Genomic DNA, 22683 nt, shown 5'->3' with positions numbered 1-22683 from the left:
ATTTAGTATGTCATAATTTCAACTTTGAATCTCATTAATGAATTAGTATCTCAAAATTTTGTCTTCATCTCATAATTTTGACTTAACAGAGCTTATCTTTTTTTTCTTATGTGGTGGAAATAGGCTTTCATATTGAAATGTGACCTTTACTTGTTTTTGTGAGCTTTACCCATGAAGAGCAAAACACGGCTCTGTAGAGCTGAATATGAGAGATGAATCTGTGAGCTGTCGCAGCTCGATGCAGTGTGTTAGTGAGTCTGTAGGTGGCGCTGTGAGGTTATTACTGCTGAATGCTGCTGATCTTGTCCTGCAGTGTGTCTGATCTCAGTGGTTTCACTCCTTTCTTTGGTCTTTTTTTGACTGAAGGCAGTTTAATTTCCTGATGAGATCTCTTAACATCTGATATGAAGGTTGAATGTATGATGCTGTTTGGCGTAAGAGACATGAATGCAGTTTAGTAGCATCTGCTCATCAGTGCTCTCTTGTTCAGCGTCTGCTCTGGACTGCAAGTGAAGAATGTGTGACCGCTGTTTGTGGGTCTGTTCATGTTTGATCATGATTTATTTTGATCCAGAAGCATTATATTTAGCTTAAAGCCGTAAAGATTGAATGCATTGTGTATTTTCATAACAATTAAGCACATTTGCCCTCTATATTGTCATTTCTGTTCACGTTTTTCTTCTGAGATTTTATGTACAGCCAATTCTCATCATTCTCAGTCATGATTTTCATTTTTTCATTACAGCAACAAAATGTTTTCATTAATAAAAACTCTGATTAATTTTCTTTATGCAGAATGTATATTTCTTCATGTTATTGTGAAGTAAAACATGAGCAGGATGCGATTCATTGCTTTATCTGTGATGCACCAATATATTCATTACAGTGATTGCACAAGATGCAGTTTGCTGTCATGGATTCTCTAAGTGTGTGTGTGTGTGTGTGTGTGTGTGTGTCAGTGTCTCTGGGCTGCTCTGACATATGGCATGTATTAGTGTAGGTGACGTCAGAGAGCGCGTGTGTGTTTATAGTGATGCAGGAATGTGTTTGGTGTCATGTGATGTTTTAACAGCTCCGCTCTGCTATACAGCCGATCCGGTTACCGCAGTAAAGCTGTACCGAATCATTAGAGAGGACATCACCAGCGTGTTGCACCTCTGTTTGACTCTTTACGTGTTTTCACAGGTTTATTTGTAGTTCTCTGATTTAAGAAGATATTTTAGCTGTTTTTATGTGTGGATGTTGTATTTCAGAAGCAGTGCTTTGTGATTTTCTGCTGCTTAGTGTTGTTTTATTTCTTTATTATTAAGACGAACTCTCATTAACTGCCTCTTTAGCACAGAAATAATAGTTTGTGAAGGATTGCAGTGATGTTTTGTTGCGGTTGCATTCATGCTGTTTCTGCTGTAGTTTACAGTTTTCTTCATTAGGCAGCATCTGTAGTTTTTATTGAGCAGTTAAAGATGCTTTGTAGGAGCGTGAGTGTGCACTTTCTGTTTTATGTCCATCTGTTTTTAGGCTAAGTATGTGAGAAACAGCCAAAAAAAGTATTAATTAACATGAGCTAACAATGACAAATAATGAGTGTGTGTGTTTTCCATTTTATTTTATTTTATTAATCTTTAATGTTAATTTTACCATTTATTAATGCCTTACTGACATAAAAAGTTGTATTTTTTAATATTATTTAATGGAGTTGAGCTAACATGAACTAACATTACAATATATTTATATGAACTAATATTAACCTGTTAATAGCACCAGGACGCCAGTGCTCTGAATGCTCTTTGTTTGCACATGTCATTGTCAAAGAATAATAAATACTGTAATAAATGAATTGCTCATTGTTAGCTCATTTTAGTTAATGCATTAACTAATGGGACCTTATTGTGAAGTGTTCTCATTACTTAATCTAAAGACATACTAGTGATTTATAGATGGAGTACGTTTCTGTCCACTGATTATTGAATAAACACACCATTGCAAAGTATGACTGAATTTCACATCAGCTTTATAGGCAAATATAAATGCATGTTTATGCATAGCAATCATGACTTTAGTATTGTTCTAAAATAACTGTATAGTTATAATCTACCCGATTATATAGTGCTGTAGTTGTTGACAGACTTTACTAATAGTAAGACTGTTTAAAACTTCTTTCTTGCTTTTCTCTTTCTCTAATACTCTGTTAGAAAGCGAGTCTATTGGATCAGTATTGAAGGTCTGCCGTCTGTCTGCTGGTATTTAAATCTTTCTCTGTCTCTCTCTGGTTTTCTCTGTCACTTCATCCTCCACTTAGAGCCCAAATTTCATTATGGACATTATCTGCTGAGCGCTGCGTTCTGCCCCGAGCGCTAATGTCCTCATCTCACTAATGCATGTAGACCATATGTCAAAGTCACGTTTAGTGGAGCGCGTTGCAAATCATCTTCAGTCTGTCCAGAAGATCATGTTGAGTCCAGATCGAAATGTGCTTCAGTCTTTATTGTTTGTCATTTGTTTTCAGTTGGAACAGCATCTCTAAGATTTAAGGAGAATAGATTTTGATTTAAAAAGACTTACTAAATAGTTAAGTGGAATTGTTTTGATTGTTTCAGTCTTATTTTATGGTTTGTATATAAATATACATGCAAATGCACAAAAATTGCACAAAAGACCTTTGTTCATAATTAAGGCCCTGTGAAATTCATGTTGTTTATTCCCAAATTAATTTTATATATTTTTTTCCAAATTCCCTTTTTTCCCCGTTATATATATTTCATTATAATATATTTATATTCTGTTTTCCCATTATACATTTTCTGGACTCTGTTTTAATGGTTAAATTAAATTTTAATCATTTTAGTGTCTAATAATTGAAAGAATGAAACTTTGAATGAAAGTTCTAATATATATATATATATATACATACATACATACATACATACATACATACATACACACACACACACACACACACACACACACACACACACACACATATATTTTTTGGGCCTTATAAAATCCTATTTATTTTTTTCTAAATTTGCCAAAATCCATGACATTCCAAGTTATACAATAAATGCCATTTTTTCTGACTGGATTTCGAGAATCGATTCACATTTTATACGTTGTATAAATCATAGGGCCGTAATATAACAAAGGGTTTTCTTAAGTTACATGAGTAGTTCATCCAAAAATGAAGAAATTAGTCATTCCATCTCTTATTCACCAGTGGATCCTCTGGAGTGAATGGGTGCCGTCAGAATGAGAGTCCAAACAGCCGATTTTCAGCTTTTATCTTCTCCAGATGTTAACTGATGGAGTGGTGTGGATTATTGTGATGTTTTTATCAGCTGTTTGGACTCTCATTCTGACGGCACCCATTCACTCCAGAGCATCCATTGCTGAGACACATTTCTACAAACCTGATGAAGAAACAAACTCCTAATCTTGGATGGTCTGAGGACAAGTACATTTTTACTAAATTTAAATTTCTGGGTGAACTATTCCTTTAACTCCTGTAATGTTCTTCAGTATTCATCATAAGTTTGTTTGACTATTATAGTTATTCAGCAAACCTGGGAATGCTGACTGATCGCGGCGTATAGTAAGTCCTTCCCAATGTGTTTAACACAGCAAGATCCAGCAATCCCATCAGCGCCGCCTCATCTGTCACCGCTGATTCATGACTGTCACGCCATTTAGCTTCATCTCATTATTGGCTTCATTAAAAGCTCAGAGCAGTAACGGATACACACGTATATCTGAATCATTGCTCAGAATGGAGGCCTTATGTGTGATTTGATATAAACACTGTGTCCTCAACAGATGCAACAACCCATAAAAGTTATGCATGCAAAATGTTTTGCCCTGAATGCAACAGGACATTTTTAGGCACTTGGTTTCTTTTTCTGCTTAGTTGCATTGGTCTACACACTTGGCTTTTTGATAACAAATGTTGCATATCTAGAGAGCATAATGCTGATGTGTGTATAAACACACCACCATTCAGAATCGGCAAATATTAAGACATTTGTGTTTTTGGAAGACATTGACACGTTTATTCACCTCGGATGCATTAAAGATATTAAAATATTACTGTAAAGAGTAAAGCCATTTATTATACAGATTATTTCGGGGAAAAAAGTGTATTATCCAAACTTTCAAAATATATTTACATAAATATTTTCTAAAAATATATTTTTGAAAATTGTTTTTTTTTTTTTTTTTTGGAAATGTATTTTAAAAATATAAATTTTTTTTTTTTTTAAATCCCTTATTCTTTTAAATGATATATTTTTTATTATTTGACCTATATTATTTTCCAAATTATTTCAGTTTGAGGAAATACATTCACATCCATCACTTTTTAATATAATCTTTATTTGTTACTTTTATGAACATACAAGTCATTTGAATAAAAATCAGTAAAGAATATACTTTATAATGCTTCAAAAACATAAAAAAATATATAATAGTGAAGCATTATTACATTAGACTAACTGATATATTTTCAGTAGGCTCCCTGAAATACATTTTCAAATATACTTTGGTATATGAAGGTTGAAACTAAATATATGTTCAATTGCAAACACATATTCCATTGAGCTCCACTGTTTACAACATTTATTTAGCGTGCATTTAAAAATATATTTTGGCCAAAAAAAAAAAAATGCTGTAAGGGCTGATTTGAAAAAAATGTACATTTGGGAAAAAAATATTCAGATGAAAAAGAAAACTACGTTTTATAGTGTTTATGAATAGAAAACAGCAATAATTTATAGTATTTATAGTAGGCTATTAATGTTTTGGTTGTATTTTGATTAATTAAATGTCATTTTTGACCAGAATGATGAACTTCTTCATAAAAATGTCTTAGTATTTCCAGTCTTTTGAGTGGTGCGTTATTGCTATAATTTTTTTGTTGTTTTTTTTTCAGCTGGTGGCTCAGAAATGACACTCATATTTGCTTTAGGTGAGGACAGAAAACTGCTGTGTTGTGTCTGGTTGCAAGCTCATTTAGAGCTAGTTTGTCTGGTTTGGTTCTGTAGCCTCATTATTTAGAGTTTGCCGCAGGTTGACGGTCTCCCTCACCTTCATGTCCTTCAGATGCAGTTGTGCTGCTTCAAGCAGTTTTTCTTCAGCCGTTGTGAACGCTGCTCATTTAAAAGGCCAGACGTGTGTTTTATCCTTTAGAGGACAGATGAAGAGACGAATGCTCACCATGGGAGTGGTCTGAAATGATGAATGTGAATACTGTTTCCTCTCCTACCCTCGGAAATAAACACACACACACACACACACACACACACACACACTCACACTCACACTCACACTCACACTCACACTCACACACACGCACACGCACGCACACACACACTGTATAATCTCCCTACCAGAATGCCAGAGTCACAGCTCCTTCACTGCAAAACATTACTACTTCTGAAGTCTTTAATTAACCTTTTAGTCTTTTTTGACTTATTTTCCAGGCAAAATATACAAAAAAAGTAATTTAATTTTAAAATGTAATAATTATTATTAGACCTATATACACGTGTGTGTGTGTGTGTAATTTAATACAGAAGCAACACTGTATAAGATATAAAATTGTATCCTGAATATAAGTGTATTTTTTACACTTGCTTTTATTGTTTTACTTAATTTTGTATGTTTATAAACTTATTTAACTAGACGAAATACACTTCTATAAAAGATACAATCAGATATTAACACGTTTTCTTACATCTATATCTATTTTATATTATATAATATATATAGCAGATTTTTAAAAACAAGTTTAGAAAAGTATTAAGTATAAACAAGTAAAAACCAACTGCAAAAAATCTGCAGTAAGATAAAATGTATTGAGGTCACAATTAAAAAGGAGTCTTTATATATCATATGCATTGATTTTTCAGATTGGAGTGTGTTTTACAAGAAGATACTATTTCTGTCTTTCTACTTGCTTGCTATTTCATTATAATTATTTGTGAAATTTGCGAGTGAAAATGGTTTCATAGTAAATCCTGCACCGTTTTTGAAATACCTTTTTTAGTCTTTTCTTTATTCTACACAGCAAATATGTATATCTGACATGAAACTGCATGTATACTGTTTGTACTGGAAACCTGAGTCAAACACATCATATAGTGACGTGTGCGAGGCCTGTGTGTGTTTGCAGCGGTGAATTCTGGGTAAAGACTCAGGAGTGCGTTCCAGGATCTGAAGCCGTATTGTGAGGGTAATTGTGTGTATCAGTGATATTGTGTGTCTTGATGAGATCAGCGGTACGGAGGGGTTTGTGGGACGTTTAAAGGCTGAGAGGTTTTATGGTGATGTAGGTGACCCTCGTCTCACCGCGGTAAGAACTGAAGGAGGAAACGCTCAGGTTAGTGGTCTGTGGTTTGAGCTGGAGGCACTGCTGATATATCTATACAGGGGTGGCCAAAATGAATAGAACACTATTATTTCCAGCAGCTAAAAATGGCTTTAAGTCAGTTATTTCTATCTTTTTTTGTAGTGTGTCAGTAGGAAATATTAGTTTACATTTCCAAACATTCATTTTGCCATTAATTGTAATAATCCAGTGAGAGTTTTGTGCTCCACAAAAACCTCCTGAATTGTTTGTCTGTCAAATTGCTAATTTCGTAACTATCATGTACAGTATGTTCTATATCATGTACTAATGTAGCACATTAAATACAATTTTACAATTTTTTCAATTAATTAATCAATTAATCAAGATATAATATTTTTATGTTTTAATGTTTTACTCTTTAAAATATATTTAAAATATTTATTTAAAGTTTATATATATATATATAAATACATGCATGCATGCATACATACATAAATACATGCATGCATGCATACATACATAAATACATGCATGCATGCATACATACATAAATACATGCATGCATGCATACATGCATACATACAGTTCTCAGCATTTGAAGTGGATCAAAAAAGTTCATCAAAGTTGTCTTAAGACAAGAACGCATTTTGGTTTTAGGACAACCTTGAAGAAAGTTTTTTTTATTTTTTTTTATTGTAATATTATATAATTATTATATATATATATATATATGTATATGTATATATGTATGTGTGTGTGTGTAAATATAATACTTTATATTTATAATGTTTTTGTCATTTTAAATGATCTTTGTAAAGTAATTTTCATAAATTGCATTTAATTAATTAGTACATTTAATTTAGTACATGATACATGAAATAAATGCTTTAGAAATTAGCAACAAACAAACAATTAAGAAAACTGTACAAACAGACGATGAAAATGTGTTAAATTAGCAGTGTGGAGTAAACGGAGCAGCAGGACGTTTCAGTCCAGTGATTTCTGAATTGATTTCTGGGAGGAGTAAATTAAAGCCACTTTAATCAAACAAGCAATTAAGAAGAAGAATCTAAAGATGAAGACTGAATGTGTCAGTAATATTGATATTGAGCAAGTGTAGTATATGAGATGCTGACAGGGTTCAGTAAGTTGAATTATTCATCAGAATATTTTTGTATTTGGTTTCTCTCTTCTTCTTCTCTCTAGCAGGAAATGCAGCTGCTTGTTTCCAAAAGCAAGAATAACACCGAGTGTGTTTGTGTGTAGATTATATAGCTGTGAGATGATGTGCATGAGTGTGAATGCTGTTGCAATGGATCTGGAGTGTGTTTTGGGTTATAAAGTACATATGTGTCCCTGCAGCACAAAAGCAGTCATCAGTAACACAGCTATATTTGTAGCAATAGCCAACAATACATTGTATGGATCAAAATTATAATTTTTTTATGGCAAAAATCATTAGGATATTAAGTAAAGATCATGTTTCATGAAGATATTTTGTACATTTACCGTAAATATATCAAACTTCATTTTTATTAGTAATATGCATTGCTAAGAACTTAATTTGAACAACTTTAAAGGAGATTTTCTCAATATTTAGAGATTTTTGCATATTTTACAGATTTTCAGATAGTTGTATCTCAGCCAAATATTGTCCGATCATAACAAAAAGCTCATTTATTCAGCTTTCGGATGATGTATAAATCTCAATTTCAAAAAATGGTTTCTTATGACTGGTTTATGACTGACATCGTCACAAATGATGACAAAACTTAGATTTTTGGGTGAAATGATCCACCTTACATCTTCACTAGAGGGAGCTGTTGAATCCATGATATAGCACTGGCATGTTTAACATCAGTATTAGACTCTTTTTACTCAACCCCATCTCGCTCTGGACGTATGAATCCACTCGCTCTAATGCTGCCGTGAGATTGATGCAGGGTGTTTTTCATTGCTTCTGACAGAGTGTTTGATGAAGACTCGTCTAACACAATGACACACAGCTATAATTAAGTCTGTTACACGGCGTCTGTGCCAGGAGAGCGATATAATCTGCTTAAGAGCCTCAGCCAGAGAAACAGCAGAGAAAGTTCTGGATCTCGGCCAGCGTGAGGAAAACAATGAGCAAAGAACAAACCATCAGAGGATGGGTGTTAAAGAGACAGTGCGCTAAAAAATGATCAGATCAGTCGTTTATCCACATTCATGTCGTTTCAAACCTGTATGACTGATTTTCTTCAGTGGAACACAAAAGCAGATGTTTTGCAAAATGTTCACACTGCTTTGTTTTATACAGTGAAAGTGGATGAAAAAAAGACCAGAAGCATTGAAACGTACATTAACACTTGGTATATATAACTTGCTGTATTTTATATACTGTAGTTATAATTTGTCTTTGGTTACTTTGGATTATTAATGTCTAATGTGGTGCTTTGCGTCTTTTTGTAGTTTGTTTGAATGAGTGGAAGTGTGAATCTGACTTTAAAAACAGCAAATAATGACCTTTATGATGCTTTTTAATGGTGCTTTTATGATCTTTTATGGCATTTTTTTGGGAGTATAATATTTATTTATTTAAAATATATAAATGTAATATTTATTCATTACACTTATTTTGTATATAATGCAACATATTCATATTATAAGTTATTTACATAAATGTATGTATTTATATGTAAATGTACATATGCATTTAAATATTATTTTATATTAAAATATTATTTAATATTATATTATACATTTAATGTTACATTCAATACATGTAAAAATAATACATTTATGTAAATTATAAATTATTAATATTAAAATGTTTAATTATAATATATACTTATGACTTTTTAAGTATTTGTAATCATTTCAAAGTATTTCTAAATTATATAGTATTTTTGAATTAATTATTAATTGTATTTATGTGTGTGTGTTTATATAGAAAATTATAATGCAATATTGTATTTTAAATAATGGTATAATTCAATATTATTTTTAATTGATTAAAAATAATCTGATATTAATTATAATACATTCATTCTTATTAAATAATTATGAATGATAGATTATCAAACACAGCATTTATGAAGTCAGTTGATGTGTCAGGATGATTTATTTATATAGTATTTACTGTAAGTGTAGAAGTGAGCGGCTGAGAGCAGAGCAGCGTTAGCATGAGGGAGGAGGTCGAGAGCTTGAAGTGACTGATCATATTCCAGCCGAGGGGAATCTGACAGCCTGAAACGACCCTGAAGGAGTCTCCTCCCACACACACACACACACACAAAACACTCCGTCCTGCGGCCCCATGCAGCTGTGAGGCCCCGAGGAGCTCCCTCTCTCTCTCTCTCTCCCTCTCTCTCTCTCTCTCTGGATCAGAGCAGTGCGGCGCTGCTGCTGCTGCCGGAGTCTCCAGCTGCCTCGAGGAATGTGCGGAGCGTGGATTTAATGGTCTCTGGTGCGGATCAGCGCTGGGATTGTGTTGGGAATACCGCCAGATTGTGTGGAGGATGAGCCGACAGCGGCGCGTGTGGATTACAGAAGCGGGAGGAACCTGAGAACAGACGTGTTTCTCGCCAGCCTCGGGCGTCTGCCGCTGGAATACCGTCTCCGGAAACACGCTTAGCTCCAGGAGTTTAGGGACCATGAACTCTGGAGTAGCTGTGAGCGAGGGAAGTGAGGTAAGACGAGGCTCTGACTGCATTCAGTGTCATCTGCAGTCGCCTCAAACCCACACACAGGGAAAGACTCTTGCTCTTGTTTTCTTTCCGTGTGTGTTTCTCTGCTGTCACTTTTAAAGTTGCAGGAGCGTCGCAGTATTTCTGCTTCATCATGTGATTCTCATCCTCACTATCTTCAGGGTCAGATCGCATCTGAACGCTCTCCTGCACCGGATATGACTGTCAGATGTGCCTGTTTTAAACTTTTTTACTAACAGAATCTAGAAAATTAAATAGAAAAAAATCTATTATAAAATCAGTATTATTAGTAAATAAGAATACATTGAAAAGTAAGCATAAAGTGCAAACTGTATTCATTTAAAATTAAAAAGTACATAAAATATACCTTGATAAACATTTTGTTTGCTATATATGCCTCTCATTGTTTTATCAGCATCTTGTGCCATGAGCTCCACATTTTTAACAATGAGATTGTGTGTGTGCGTGTGTGTGTGCGTGTGTGTGTGCGTGTGTGTGTGCGTGTGTGTGTGTGTGTGTGTGTGTGTGTGTGCGCGTGTGTGTTCATTATTTTTAAGAAAATCTTTATGCTTACTCCCTCTTCCCAAACAACTGGAAAAATCATAAATCCATTGGTCAGAAAGTGTGTGAACACTTGTGTATTTAAACACGGTACATTATTTTACATTAATACATGTCGCACTGTTCACTTTTTAAATATTTCATTAAATGCAGGATAAATCTATAATGAAATAATTTAGTTTATTTTATCCCTCCATTAAACTAGTGCTTGTTGTGCATGAATTAATTCAAGATTACTCTGGAGAAAACACCTTGTTTTGATTGCATAATGTTGCAGTCCATAGATTTGGATATCTTGACTTACAGCAAAAGAAAGAGCCGTTTAGCTCGGTGTGCTTGTAGTGTCTCGCCGTGTGTTTTATGAGCTGCTGTTGTTGCTGTTTGAGTTTCAGGGATGTAATCGAATCCCGTCGTACTCGCTCAGAGCGTTTGATCCCACACCAAATCACATGAAAGCCACACTTAATAGGGAGCACCTTTGATTGGGACCTGCTAGCGTAACATTTTAATTGGCCAAACACGTGTTAATGTGAAACGTGCGGCTCCGAGCAGCTGCTGCTTGTCAGGGAAGGCTGTTTTATGGGCTGGTGTTTAAGGATGTTTACAGATGTTATCCGCTCACATTGATCACAGATTGGTCTTGAAGTGAGGAGTCTTACAGCGCTTAAGGGGCATCTCTGGGGGGTTTACCAGCCAAATGATGTGTTGTTGATTCTGAATTATCCCTCTGTTTTATTCAAATGAACTGGAAGTGTTTTTACAGTAATGTTCTCAAGGTCAAATCTTGTAGTTTTTTGTATTCTTGAGAAACCAAGTGAAACAGCAGATGTCCGTGGATTTATGTTAGGCACTTAAGCGCTATTTATTTACTTATTTATTTTAAATTAATTCTTATTTATTTATGTATTGGTGTTTTGTTGATAATGCATGAGAAATAATTCTGAATTATTTCTCAGGGAACTGGAAGTATTTTTTTACAGTAATGGTCTCAAGGTCAAGTCCTTGAATAATTATTTTTTTATTGTAGAGAAATAAATTAAAACGGCAGATGTCAGAGGATTGATATTATACACTTGAGTGTAATTTATTTATTTTTTAAAAGAGCATTTATTTATTGGCGTGTTGTTGATTGCTGCTTTTTTTATATTCTTAAGAAACCAATTAAAACAGCAGATGGCAATGGATTTATATCAAGCATTTAAATGCTATTTATTTACTTGTTTGTTTATTCAAAAAAATTTGTATTTATATTTAATTATTTTAAGTGCATATTATTTATTTTAATTTATTTTACTTTATTAAATTGTATTATTTAGTTAAGTTTTTTGTAAGATTATTTGTTTTATAATAGAACATATTTTTAATTTGAACTATTTTAATTTATTTTGATTTGGACATTTTGATTTTATTTGTATGATTTATTTTTAAACTGCCCAGTGTATCCAGGTAATTTCACAGCTCATTTACCAGTTTAGTCATTTTGTGCAGTAATGAAGTCCAATAGTTGCTGTTAAACTGTATAAAATACATCAGAAAGATGTTATAGTTGGTCAAGTATAACATTTTGTGCACATGTGTATGTATTAAATTTGCAAAGCGCTGTGATTATTGCAGATTTTACAGTTTATTTCTGATGCTGTACTTTGGCCCGCTTCCATTGAAAGTGCATTACTGTACAGTAAATACAACAAGTTGAGACTATATTAGCTCAGGTCGATTATAGTATTAGATTGCGATCAGATACGACTTTTGATTTTAATAGTGTATTAGTAATGCTTTAGAAGTAAGTATTTTTCATTCATTTGTTCATGTGTTACCAAGAACATTCCTTCCAGGAAGAGCCGGTCTAAGGTTGAGATGGTTTTGGGCTGACAGGGATTCTTCTGTTCTCACGCTGACGGCCGGGAGACGTGAGACAGAGCTGTCTTTATCTGACCGGAGCGTCTCTCCTCCTGCAGGCAGATGGCCAGAAATAAAAGCACTGTTTGATAAGCACATGTCTATTTTTATCTGCGCTTGGCCTCTTCACACTGATTTAGTGCGGCGGTCGTCTCTCTGGCTGTAGTACACACTAAAAGGCACTTTAGATGGGAGGATACTGTATCTGCTCAGAGCTGTCTGTGGGGTCGAGCAGGAGCCTCGTGTGGAGATCAGACTCCAGGGGCCCATAAGAGACGCTCTTCATCACCATAATCACACATCTTTGTTCCTCCAGCGTTCAGGGAAAAGCCTCACACTCAGCTGTTACTGAGCTGAAAACACTGCTCTGCTTTCACTTTATGGTGAACATGGCTAGTTTTGATGCATAGGGCAAATTTTGTAACTAACTTTTCAAGAAAAATAATAAGAATAAAAAAAAAAAGAAAAAAAGGTATTATAATAATTCTATTAGTATTATTACAGTTTTTTTTAAATGCTGTCAAATAAGAATAAAATAATTAGTAGTAGTAATAAAAATGTAACTACAAAAGTCTAATTATTTATTATTATGTTTTAAATACTGTGTTAATTTTAATATTTGTATTGTTATTATCAGTATTAGTTGTGGTAGTAGTAGCACTAGTCAAAAATATAATTAAAAAAGGCTACAATAATGTATTATTATTAAAGTATAATTGCAAAAACTATAATAATAATTTACCTTTTTAGTATTGGTGTGTTAAATGTTGTACAATAATAATAATGATGATAATAAATATCAATACTAATATTAGTAGTATTAAAAAATAGTAGTAAAAATATAAAAGGCTATAATGATGTATTATATTATTTTATTGTTAAAATAAAATTACAAAAATTATAATAATTTACCTTTTAGTATTGTTGTGTTAAATGCTGTGAAATATTAATAATGATGATAAACATTATTATTAGTTTAACCATTAACCCATTTACACCATATTAACATCCAGTTCCTGTGGCCTGAATCTGATCACACTTGTGTAAAGCACCAGCTGTAAATGTTATCCAATCACTGAATTGCATGTGAGCACATTTGCAGAGAAATTAACACTGAAGTACTTTTAAAAGCAATATTGAGTTGTGAGTAGATGTAAATTAGTGTAGTCATGAAATCAGAGACTGTTTGATGAAATCTCATCACAAGTGTTCAGAGGAGACGCATTTGAGGCTCATGCTGATAAACTATGATTACTAGAGATCAGATCACCTGAGAGCGAAAGCTGCTTTTCTGACTTTCTGTTCGGTTCATGTTCTTACCAAACATGCTGGGTTGTTTTATTTAAGTCAACTAGTGTTTAAAAGTTATTATATTGTTGAATCACACACAGAATTACTAGAGACAACAGCAATAATCAAAAGATGAACATTTATTATTAAGCAAGAACACACATGGACAAAATACAAGACAAATTGAATTTATTTGAGTGAATACAGCTTAGTTTACAATATTACATTTAAACTCGTTTAACAAGCATTTTAGAAATAAAAATGTAACATTTTAAAAGTAGCATTTTAATTTGTGTATTCAGCCGTTCTCTGCAATCACTTTTTACTGAAATAGTGGTAATTATGTGGTAAAACCTGCCCATAAACAAACACTACTGAGATTAGAGAACATATTTTAACATTAAATTAAACTCAGTACTATAACGAATAAAAGCAGTTTATGTAATGCAAGCGATTCCATCATGCGAAGCGACTGCTGCTGACTGTCATCTCGTCCTTATGTTGTGTTGCGTAAAATAATATAATTTACAGCACAGTAAAATGAAATCAGATGTATACAAACCTTTGTTTGGCTGAAGAAGTGCACCAAATTGGCGGCGGCGCTGAGAACCGCTTTCTCCTGTAGAGGATGCAAAACTCAGCAGCTGGGTTGTTTCGTCAGACAGGCTCAACTCAAAATAACCCAGCATTAAAGGGGTCGTATGATGTTGCTAAAAAGAACATTATTTTGTATATTTGGTGTAATACAATGTGTTTATGCAGTTTAATGTTCAAAAAACACATTATTTTCCACATACTGTACATTTATTGTTGCTCCTCGATGCTCTGCCTTTCTGAAACGTGCCAATTTTCACAAAGCTCATCGTTCTGAGAAGCAAGGCGTGCCTTTTATGCATCGCGCTGCTTAAATATTACAATGTCTGCATTTGTGATCAGAGAAACTACAAGCACTACTCTACACTGCTCAAAACTCACGTTTGAATCATCAGTTGCAAATTCTTTAAATAAGAAAACATACTTACAGGCTGAGAGTCAGAAGCGCCAGACTTGAATTGCCCCACTTTACAGAAACGGCCTTTGTGCACAGCTGGCATTGTAGGCTACTCTTCCAGGTTCAGGAAACAGTCCTCTGTAAAATGTGCTGCACACACACTAATATTTGGGTTGAACTGTTCTGGAACAGTGTTGTAGATACAACTTAACCACTGATTTCTAGTTGTGTCCTCTTCTGGAAGCCCAAACAAAGTAGTTTCGCTTTCACAACGAAACACAGCGTCTCCAGGACATGAGCTCTGTCTGTGAAGCCTGGCCCAGGGATCTTATCTATCCACAAACAGCTTGTAACACTCCAAAGAGAAAGGAAAACTTGAAATCGCATCATATGACCCCTTTAATAATGACCCAGCAACTTAGTTACAGAAAAACTACACAGCAACTGGGAAAAAATATTTAAAAAAAATAACCCAACGGGCTGAACCCAGCATTTTTTAGAGTGCAGGAAGCCGATCGGTCTGTTTCTCAGTACTAATGTCCTCAGATTTAGCGGCGGCTCGTAAAGCTCTGCGCTCGCTGATGGATGTGATGGGAGATTGTGAACGGAGAGCGAGAGCGAGCTGCTGTTGTGACGGCTGTGATTTATGGCACTTCTGCAGGGAAGACAAACTCACTGGAGAGGAAAGCGGCGTCTCGCTGCGATTTACAGGCCCTCCGCTCCACGAGGCCCGAACAATGAGCCTGTGTAGATATGAAAGCTGCTTTTATTTTATACAAATTTACAGCATGCTTTATTAACCCCGCGGGGCCGGTAAATCCACAGCATTTTATTGGGTTTGTTTGTCTGCTTCAGCGAGAGGAGAAAGGTGTGCAGCTCATTAGTTTAAAACCTTAATGCTTTACCTCTCTGAATCAATCTGACGTTACAGGAGGTTCATGCATTTAAAACTTCCTGCGTCTATTTAATTTGGATATTTAAATAAAATCACTTCAGTCTCACATGCAGTTGAAGTCTGATGTATTGGACAGAGCATTTTAACGGCTGATTTTTGGGATATTTTGGAGAATATTGACTGATAACGCAGCTATTTTGCCAATATTTGTCAGCCAAACTCCTTAAATTATTTTCTTTAATTAGTTTTTTTAGATAAAAATCTGACACCAGATAATTCATGCAAAGTCAAAGTCTGCTTTCTTTTCCTTTCTTCTGTCTTTTTTTTTTGTCATTTCCATCTAACAGGCAGATGAATCAGAAAGGCTGGGATATTTTTAAGATTAGTGACTGATAACTCTGCTTATTTGACCAATTATCTGAACTTCAGACTACATACAGCTTTTATATTTAATAGTTATTACAGTTATATTAACTAATTGATGTCAGTACACATTTTAGATACATTCATACACAATATTTGGCCACAAAATGCCAATATGTTGAGCTTTTTAGATACAATTTTGACACCAAGTAATCCATGCAAAGTCTAGTGTCTCTTTCTCTCTTCTTGTCGCTGATTAATCAGAATTGCTGATACTTGTGATATTATTGAGATTATTGACTGGTAACTCTTCTTATTTGGCCAATTATCTGACGACTAGGCCTAAACTTCAGAATTCATACAAGACTGTATTTCAGATTATATTGATTTATTGAAGTCATTACAACATTATACAAACTTTTTGACCGCAGCATGCCAATATATTAATCAAATCAAGTATGTAGCATGTATGTAGGGATTCTCAAACACCCTTTTGACACAAAATATACAGTATTCTTGAATTTGGCTCTTTAAAAATACATTATGACACCAGATAATTCATGCATAGTCAAAGTCTGGTGTCACGTTTCCTCTCTTTTATCTTCTTTATCATTTCCAAATAACAATAGCCTGTTTTTTTTAGTATTTTGATGTCAGTTATACATTTTACTGTCATTTATACACAATATTTGACCACAGAATGCCAATATATAACAATATAACTTCAAAGAAACACATAGCATTTCATTTCTAAATTTACTCTCCATATCCAGCCATATGCAAAGCATGCTGGGAACTAAGAATCACCGCTAAACTGCAAAATTGAGCTAATTCTCTTAAAATAATTAGGTAGCCTTCTTTCCTTAATTTTTATTTAGTTTAATCAGTTCCTCAATTCAAGCCTCAAAACTGCTTAAGTTCCCTTTAAAAAAATGAGGAAAACACATCTCTTGGTTTTATTAGTAAAAAGTCCTCAATATTTTCAATACAACACTGAATCACAATTTCTTTAATGAAATATACACACTATTTCTTTTTAATTATCAACTTAATTTTTTTTAAATGAAAATTACATTCATTTTTTACAGTGAAGTCGTATAAACATAGATATAAGTAGGGATTCACAAACTTTTCCATCAGCTGAAACCCTTCAACATAAAATATTTTATTGAATTTGGCTCTTTAGATAAAATTCTGACACAAGATTATTCATGCATAGTCAAAGACTGGTGTCACTTGTTGTTGTTTATTTGGTATTTCTTGTTGTTTCCAACTAGGGTGATATATTGGACAGTCCATTTAATTGGCTGATATTGGGATATTTTTGCTGTTAGTCTGATAGCTTATTTGGCCAGTTAACTCGAGCTGAACAATTAACTGAACTTCAGACTGCATAGAAGTCTGTGATTATTTAAAGCAATATTTCACCCCAAAATTAAACCTTTTGTCATCATTTACTCACCATCATGTCATTCCAAACCTGTATACATTTTTTCTTATGTTGAACGTAAAAGAAGATATTTTGCTGAGTTTTAAAGAACCAAACAGTTGTTGGTCCCCATTAACTTAACATAATACTATGGAAGTCAATGAGTACCGTCAACTGTTTGATTACCACCATTCTTCAAAATATCATGTTTTTTGTTTTTGTTCAACATAAGAAAGAAACTCATACAGGTTCGGAACGACATGATGGTGAGTAAATGATGACAAAGGTTTAATTTTTAGGTGGACTATCCCTTCTTTTTTTTCATGCACTGGTCAAAATTGGGTTTTTACACAATATTTGACCATAGTATTGATAAATCATGCATTTATAGTAGATAAATATGCATATAGTCATTGACAGAAGAGGAAAGCGAATAATTTCTGTCATCATAACGCTCAGATCATGCTGTCGTACCACAGCAGCCCAAGAAATTCACCGTTCGTCTCTCTGAAATATTAATCAGATGTCAGATGCTTTCAGGAATCGGCTGAAGATGTTTGAGTGTGCTGATGTTTAAATGATGAAATGTCGTGGCAGTAATATTAATGTGTTTCTGTCAGGACGGAGGTGAAGCTCTGGTGTGTGACGCCAAGATACTCAACAAGAGGTTTATTTTTCTTACGTTTTTCTTCAGAAAATCTTGTCTGTGCAGAACTTGTGAAGGCATGACTGTGCAGTTGCTAAGGAGTTCTGGGTGGTTGCTAGGTGCTGTGGCACCCAGGTGGATGAGTTTGAATGCAGTTTTTAAATAGACGTTTTGACATTTTTATCAGCGCTTAGACAGTTGCATGGTGAAATATTCAGATAAGTTGGATCTGTAAATGCATTCCCTTTAAAACAGCACAGCTACAGCTGTACACATAGAGATGCCTTTACATTTCATGTCATATCTAGTGTTATTTTAGTATTGTTTATATACTGTTATAGTATTTATTGATGTTTTGCAGAAAGCTTTTATTTATTTTTTTATTTTATTTTTTCATTTTTATTAGTGTTTGTTTCTTTTAACATTTTAAGCTTTATTTTTATTTGTGTTTTAGTGTTTTTAATACTTCAACTTAAACTTGAAATTTTATTTCAGTTAGTTTTTTTGTATAATATTTATTTTATAAAAAAAAAAAAAAAGGAAAAGCGATTTTTAATATCTGATAAATGTAAATATTTTCAAATATATGCAAATTACTTTTAATTTATTTTTTATCAATTGTATCAATTAACTATTTAATTAATTTAAATTTTATCAGAGTCGAAACAAGCGAAACAACAGCTGTTTATAAATCTGCTCAGTTTGCTGATGGTAATTAGGGGCCAAGCACGATGCTTAGGCACCTATTGAAACAGTTAGGATTCTTATTATTATTATTCTTCCGCCATTGCGTCTATGGCAGCCCATAGAACCGATTGCGGGAAAGTTGTACAATTTGGCACGCTGATAGAGGACAGTCTCAACATTAACCAAAGCAAATTTAGCGCCACCACTTGTCCAAAGTTTCACTCATGTTTATGCTAATAACATTTGAACCGTAAGCCACAAAATGAAAATTAAAAAAATCGTAAGGTTTAGTTTTTTCGCTACTTTCAATTGTTCGTAAAACTTGCTTTTTCGAACTCGTCCTAGACGGTTCGTCCGATTTTCACCAAAATCGTCTCAGATCATCTACAGACCATGCTGGCAAAAAGTTATGGAATTCAAGTTGATTCGTCCAAGCGTTCTCGAATAACGCGCAAACAAATTCTATGATAAGCATGCAAAAATGGCTATATCTCCGCAACGGTTTGGCGTATTGAGACAAAACTTGGTGTGTATTATAACAAGCATGACCTGAGGCTACGTGCAGTGTTTTGGCGTAGTGCCACCTAGTGGTCAAGAGATACGAAAAATGGCTATTTTTGCTTATAACTTCTCAATGGCTTGACCAAAAATCAAGAAACTTCTCTCTTTAGATTCAGTGCATCATGCCGAGTCAAACCGTATCCAATTTTCCTATGTCAGCTATTTTAGGCGTTGGCCATTTTGAATTGTGTAAAATGTTATATTTTACGAATGCATTGATGTATCATTACAAAACTTGGTATGGGTCATCAGCACGATGCCTTGAAGGAGCCTGAGAAGCTTCGAACCAGCGCCACCTAGTGGTAAAATAAAATATTCACATGCTTATAACTTTTGGTTTGGTCGAAATATTTGTCACATTTTTAGAGTCCTGAATCCTTGCTGAGTCCAGCGATACCAAACTTGCCAGGTTCTGCCTTATGGTTTGTGCTACATTGCATTTTAGCGCTTAAAAAACATTTGCCAATATCTTAGAAACCGTTACTCCGATCGACGCGAAACCACCGTAGGAAATTCAGAAACATAGCGTCCCACCTATATGCTAATACCCAGTTGCCAAAATTTTGATAGTAAGTGGCACAAAAATGCAAACTAAGTCAATAATCAGTCATTTTCCATCTACTTACACACAAATATGTCTATAACTCCAAAACAAAATGAGATATTGTCACCAAATTTGACACACTTATGTATGGGCACACTCTAAAGACACACACAAAAATTGGTGGCATTGTACCTCTTGGTGGCGCTATAATTGATGAAAACATGAAATTGGCATTGACTATAATAGAGTATTATGATATAAAATGCTATTTTTTATGAATGCATTGATGTACCATTACGAAACTTTGTATGTACCATTGAGACCATGACCTGAAAGTACTCAAAACGTTTTGAGACAGTGCCACCTAGCTTTCTGTGAATGTTTCCTATTATAATGAGACTGGCATTAATAGATTCCTTGGGTCATGCTGAGAACAGTGATACCAATGTTGCCATGGTCAGCCAAACTTCCTCTCTGCCCTTTTGATTTTCTTAAAAAACCTACTTTTTCGAACTCCTCCTAGACCATTGGTCTGATTTTCATCAAAATTTAATCGTATCATCTTCAGACCATGCTGACAAAAAGTTATGGATTTTGTGTTGATCGACAAAACTGTTTTCGCATAACACCGCAACATGCCGTATCTCTGCAATGCTTTGGCATATTGACACTTTGTGTGTGTCATTGTCACCTAACACGGAACACACCACATCACTTTCATAACGGTGCCACCTGTTGGTCAAAAGTGATAAATCGAATCAGATCTGTTTATGAATCTGTTCAGTTTGCTGTTGGTCATTGTTTTAATTATATTTATTAAACTTTATTTTATTTCAATTTCTATTTTATTAATTTTAGCACTTAAATGCATTTAATTTCAATTTATCGCCTAGGTAATATTTCTCTCTTTTTTTAAAAAGTGGTTTTTAAGTGTTAATTTTTATTTTTATTTCCATTTTAGTTTTGGTAATTATACTTTAACTTAATTTATTTTAGTTATTTAGTTATCTCATTTTTATTCGTTTTTTTTCACAAAATCTTTTAATAGCAGATAAATGGAAATATATTCAATGCTTCAGCAAAATTGTCATTCATTTTATCACCTTCTTAAGAGTCCAGTAAACTGAATCACAGAGCGTTTATAAACCTGTTCATTTTGCTGATGGTTGCATTTCATTTGTTGGAATAATTGGTGCTGTTGTGGATTTTAAGAGTCGTAACTGATTTCAGAGAAACAGCCACACACACTCGTAATGCTTCTAGTCAGCACTTGATTCGCTTACCGATCCATTTCTCCTGATTGCAGATTGAGTTTTAATAACAGTGATTCTCCGGCTTTCCTTTTCATCTGGATGCTCTTTTCTGTGTTTGTGTCTCTCTCAGCCTCAAACCTCTTCTATTTATAACATTAAAGACTGATGGTCTGAGAGCCCTGACGTGTGTGTGTGTGTGTGTGTGTGTGTGTGTGTGTGTGTGAAGTGTGTTTGGTGTGTGTGACGCGGAGGCCTCAGAGCGAGTGTGTACAGAGATAATTCACCTTTCACAGACCATTAAGCTGGAAAACGAACGTGTGAGCACCTCAAGTACCTTCAGCCCCTTCAGTCCAAATAAATGCAGTATTTACACTGCAGCCGTGGCTCATAAAAGCTTCTCTGAAGACAAAATGTCCTTTATTCCTGCTCTGTAGAGGGAGAGAGATGGACGCGTATGCCTCGAGTTTCATAGGGGAATACTGTTTTTGTTACCTGCCAGGAGAACGAGCTCATTTTGCTGTAATAGTTCAGGTTAGACACAAAAGATGTCACATTTTGGAGATTTGATGTGGCATGTTTGATTATGCAGAAATAAAAGAAATATTTTCATGCAAAAAATGGCTTAAATTTGTGTGTTCAGCTTACTAAACCCAGTGATCTATGCTAAACTAAGCTAAGCTAAAAGTGCTACCGCCAGACCCGGAGATCGGCTGAATGGATTCAAAAACAGTCAACTGTTAAACTCTTGGGGAGTTGGAAAATGAGCCTATTTCCAAAAACGTGGAGTATTCCTTTAAGCCACCACATATTGGTGGTTTACTTTCATATTGAAAGTATAATTTCTAAATGAATCTGTTGACTCAATGACTCGCTCATTAAGCCACCACATGTTAGCAGTTTTAGATTCTTATAACATGACAATGTGATTCTGATCTGATTAGAGCAGTTTTGAGTTAGCATGTGAAGCGTCTCTGTGCTGTGACTGATGTCGGTATCGTTGCTGTTATTTCAGTGTTCAGTTAGTCAGGCATGTGTAAGATCCTCGCTCACTCATGTGATTCACCAGCATCAACCACCTGATTTTTATGTAACACTGTTATATTTGGCAGAATGTGGGTATTATGCAGTTTGATGCCGATGCAGTTATACAGTTTGATGTGTTGAAGATGCAGATGCATCCGTCCAGCTCTTAATGAGCTTCAGCATCTTTATTTATGACTCTGTGTTTCGCATTAGAAGAGAAACTGATTAAAAACACGTTTTAGAAACATATCAGAGGTAGATCTGATTAATTTGGCTTGAAATGACTTGGATCTTTGCTTTCACGCTCGTATTATTTATCCAGAGCAAAGCTGATTAGATTCAGAGCTGGTGGAGCTTTGATTTGAATTGGAGATGCAGATCCACTAATGAACAGAGAAACTCGTTAGAACTCATTCTGACCGGGGAATGATATGGAAATGACCCTCTGCGCTGCTGTTATTGTTGTTCGTCAGGCGTTTTCTTCTGGTGTTTGACCGGCGGGGTGGAGATCC

The 22683-nt window shown here is 34.4% G+C and overlaps 2 protein-coding genes across 3 annotated transcripts in view; one reads left to right on the top strand and one right to left on the bottom strand.

The window, feature by feature from the left end:
* LOC306871772 (guanine nucleotide-binding protein G(I)/G(S)/G(O) subunit gamma-10-like) overlaps positions 1–22683 on the bottom strand; it is a 480959-nt gene that overhangs the window by 195025 nt on the left and 263251 nt on the right. The gene's annotated exons all lie outside the window — the stretch shown is intronic.
* The window catches only part of LOC306871757 (colorectal mutant cancer protein-like), an 84563-nt gene that overhangs the window by 4718 nt on the left and 57162 nt on the right, over positions 1–22683 (top strand). The window contains exon 1 of one of the 2 annotated variants that reach the window (XM_079419896.1): positions 9641–10011. The exons of the other annotated variant lie outside the window; for it this stretch is intronic. Within the exon in view, the coding sequence (XP_079276022.1) occupies positions 9976–10011 (36 nt within the window). The 5' untranslated portion in view covers positions 9641–9975. Of the gene's footprint in view, positions 1–9640; positions 10012–22683 lie in introns of those variants that run through there. 2 annotated transcript variants of the gene reach the window in all.

This window comes from Barbus barbus (assembly GCF_936440315.1).
Source record: "Barbus barbus genome assembly, chromosome: 6".
Taxonomy (NCBI): Eukaryota; Metazoa; Chordata; class Actinopteri; order Cypriniformes; family Cyprinidae; genus Barbus; species Barbus barbus.
This window is presented reverse-complemented; position numbering and strand designations above follow the sequence as displayed.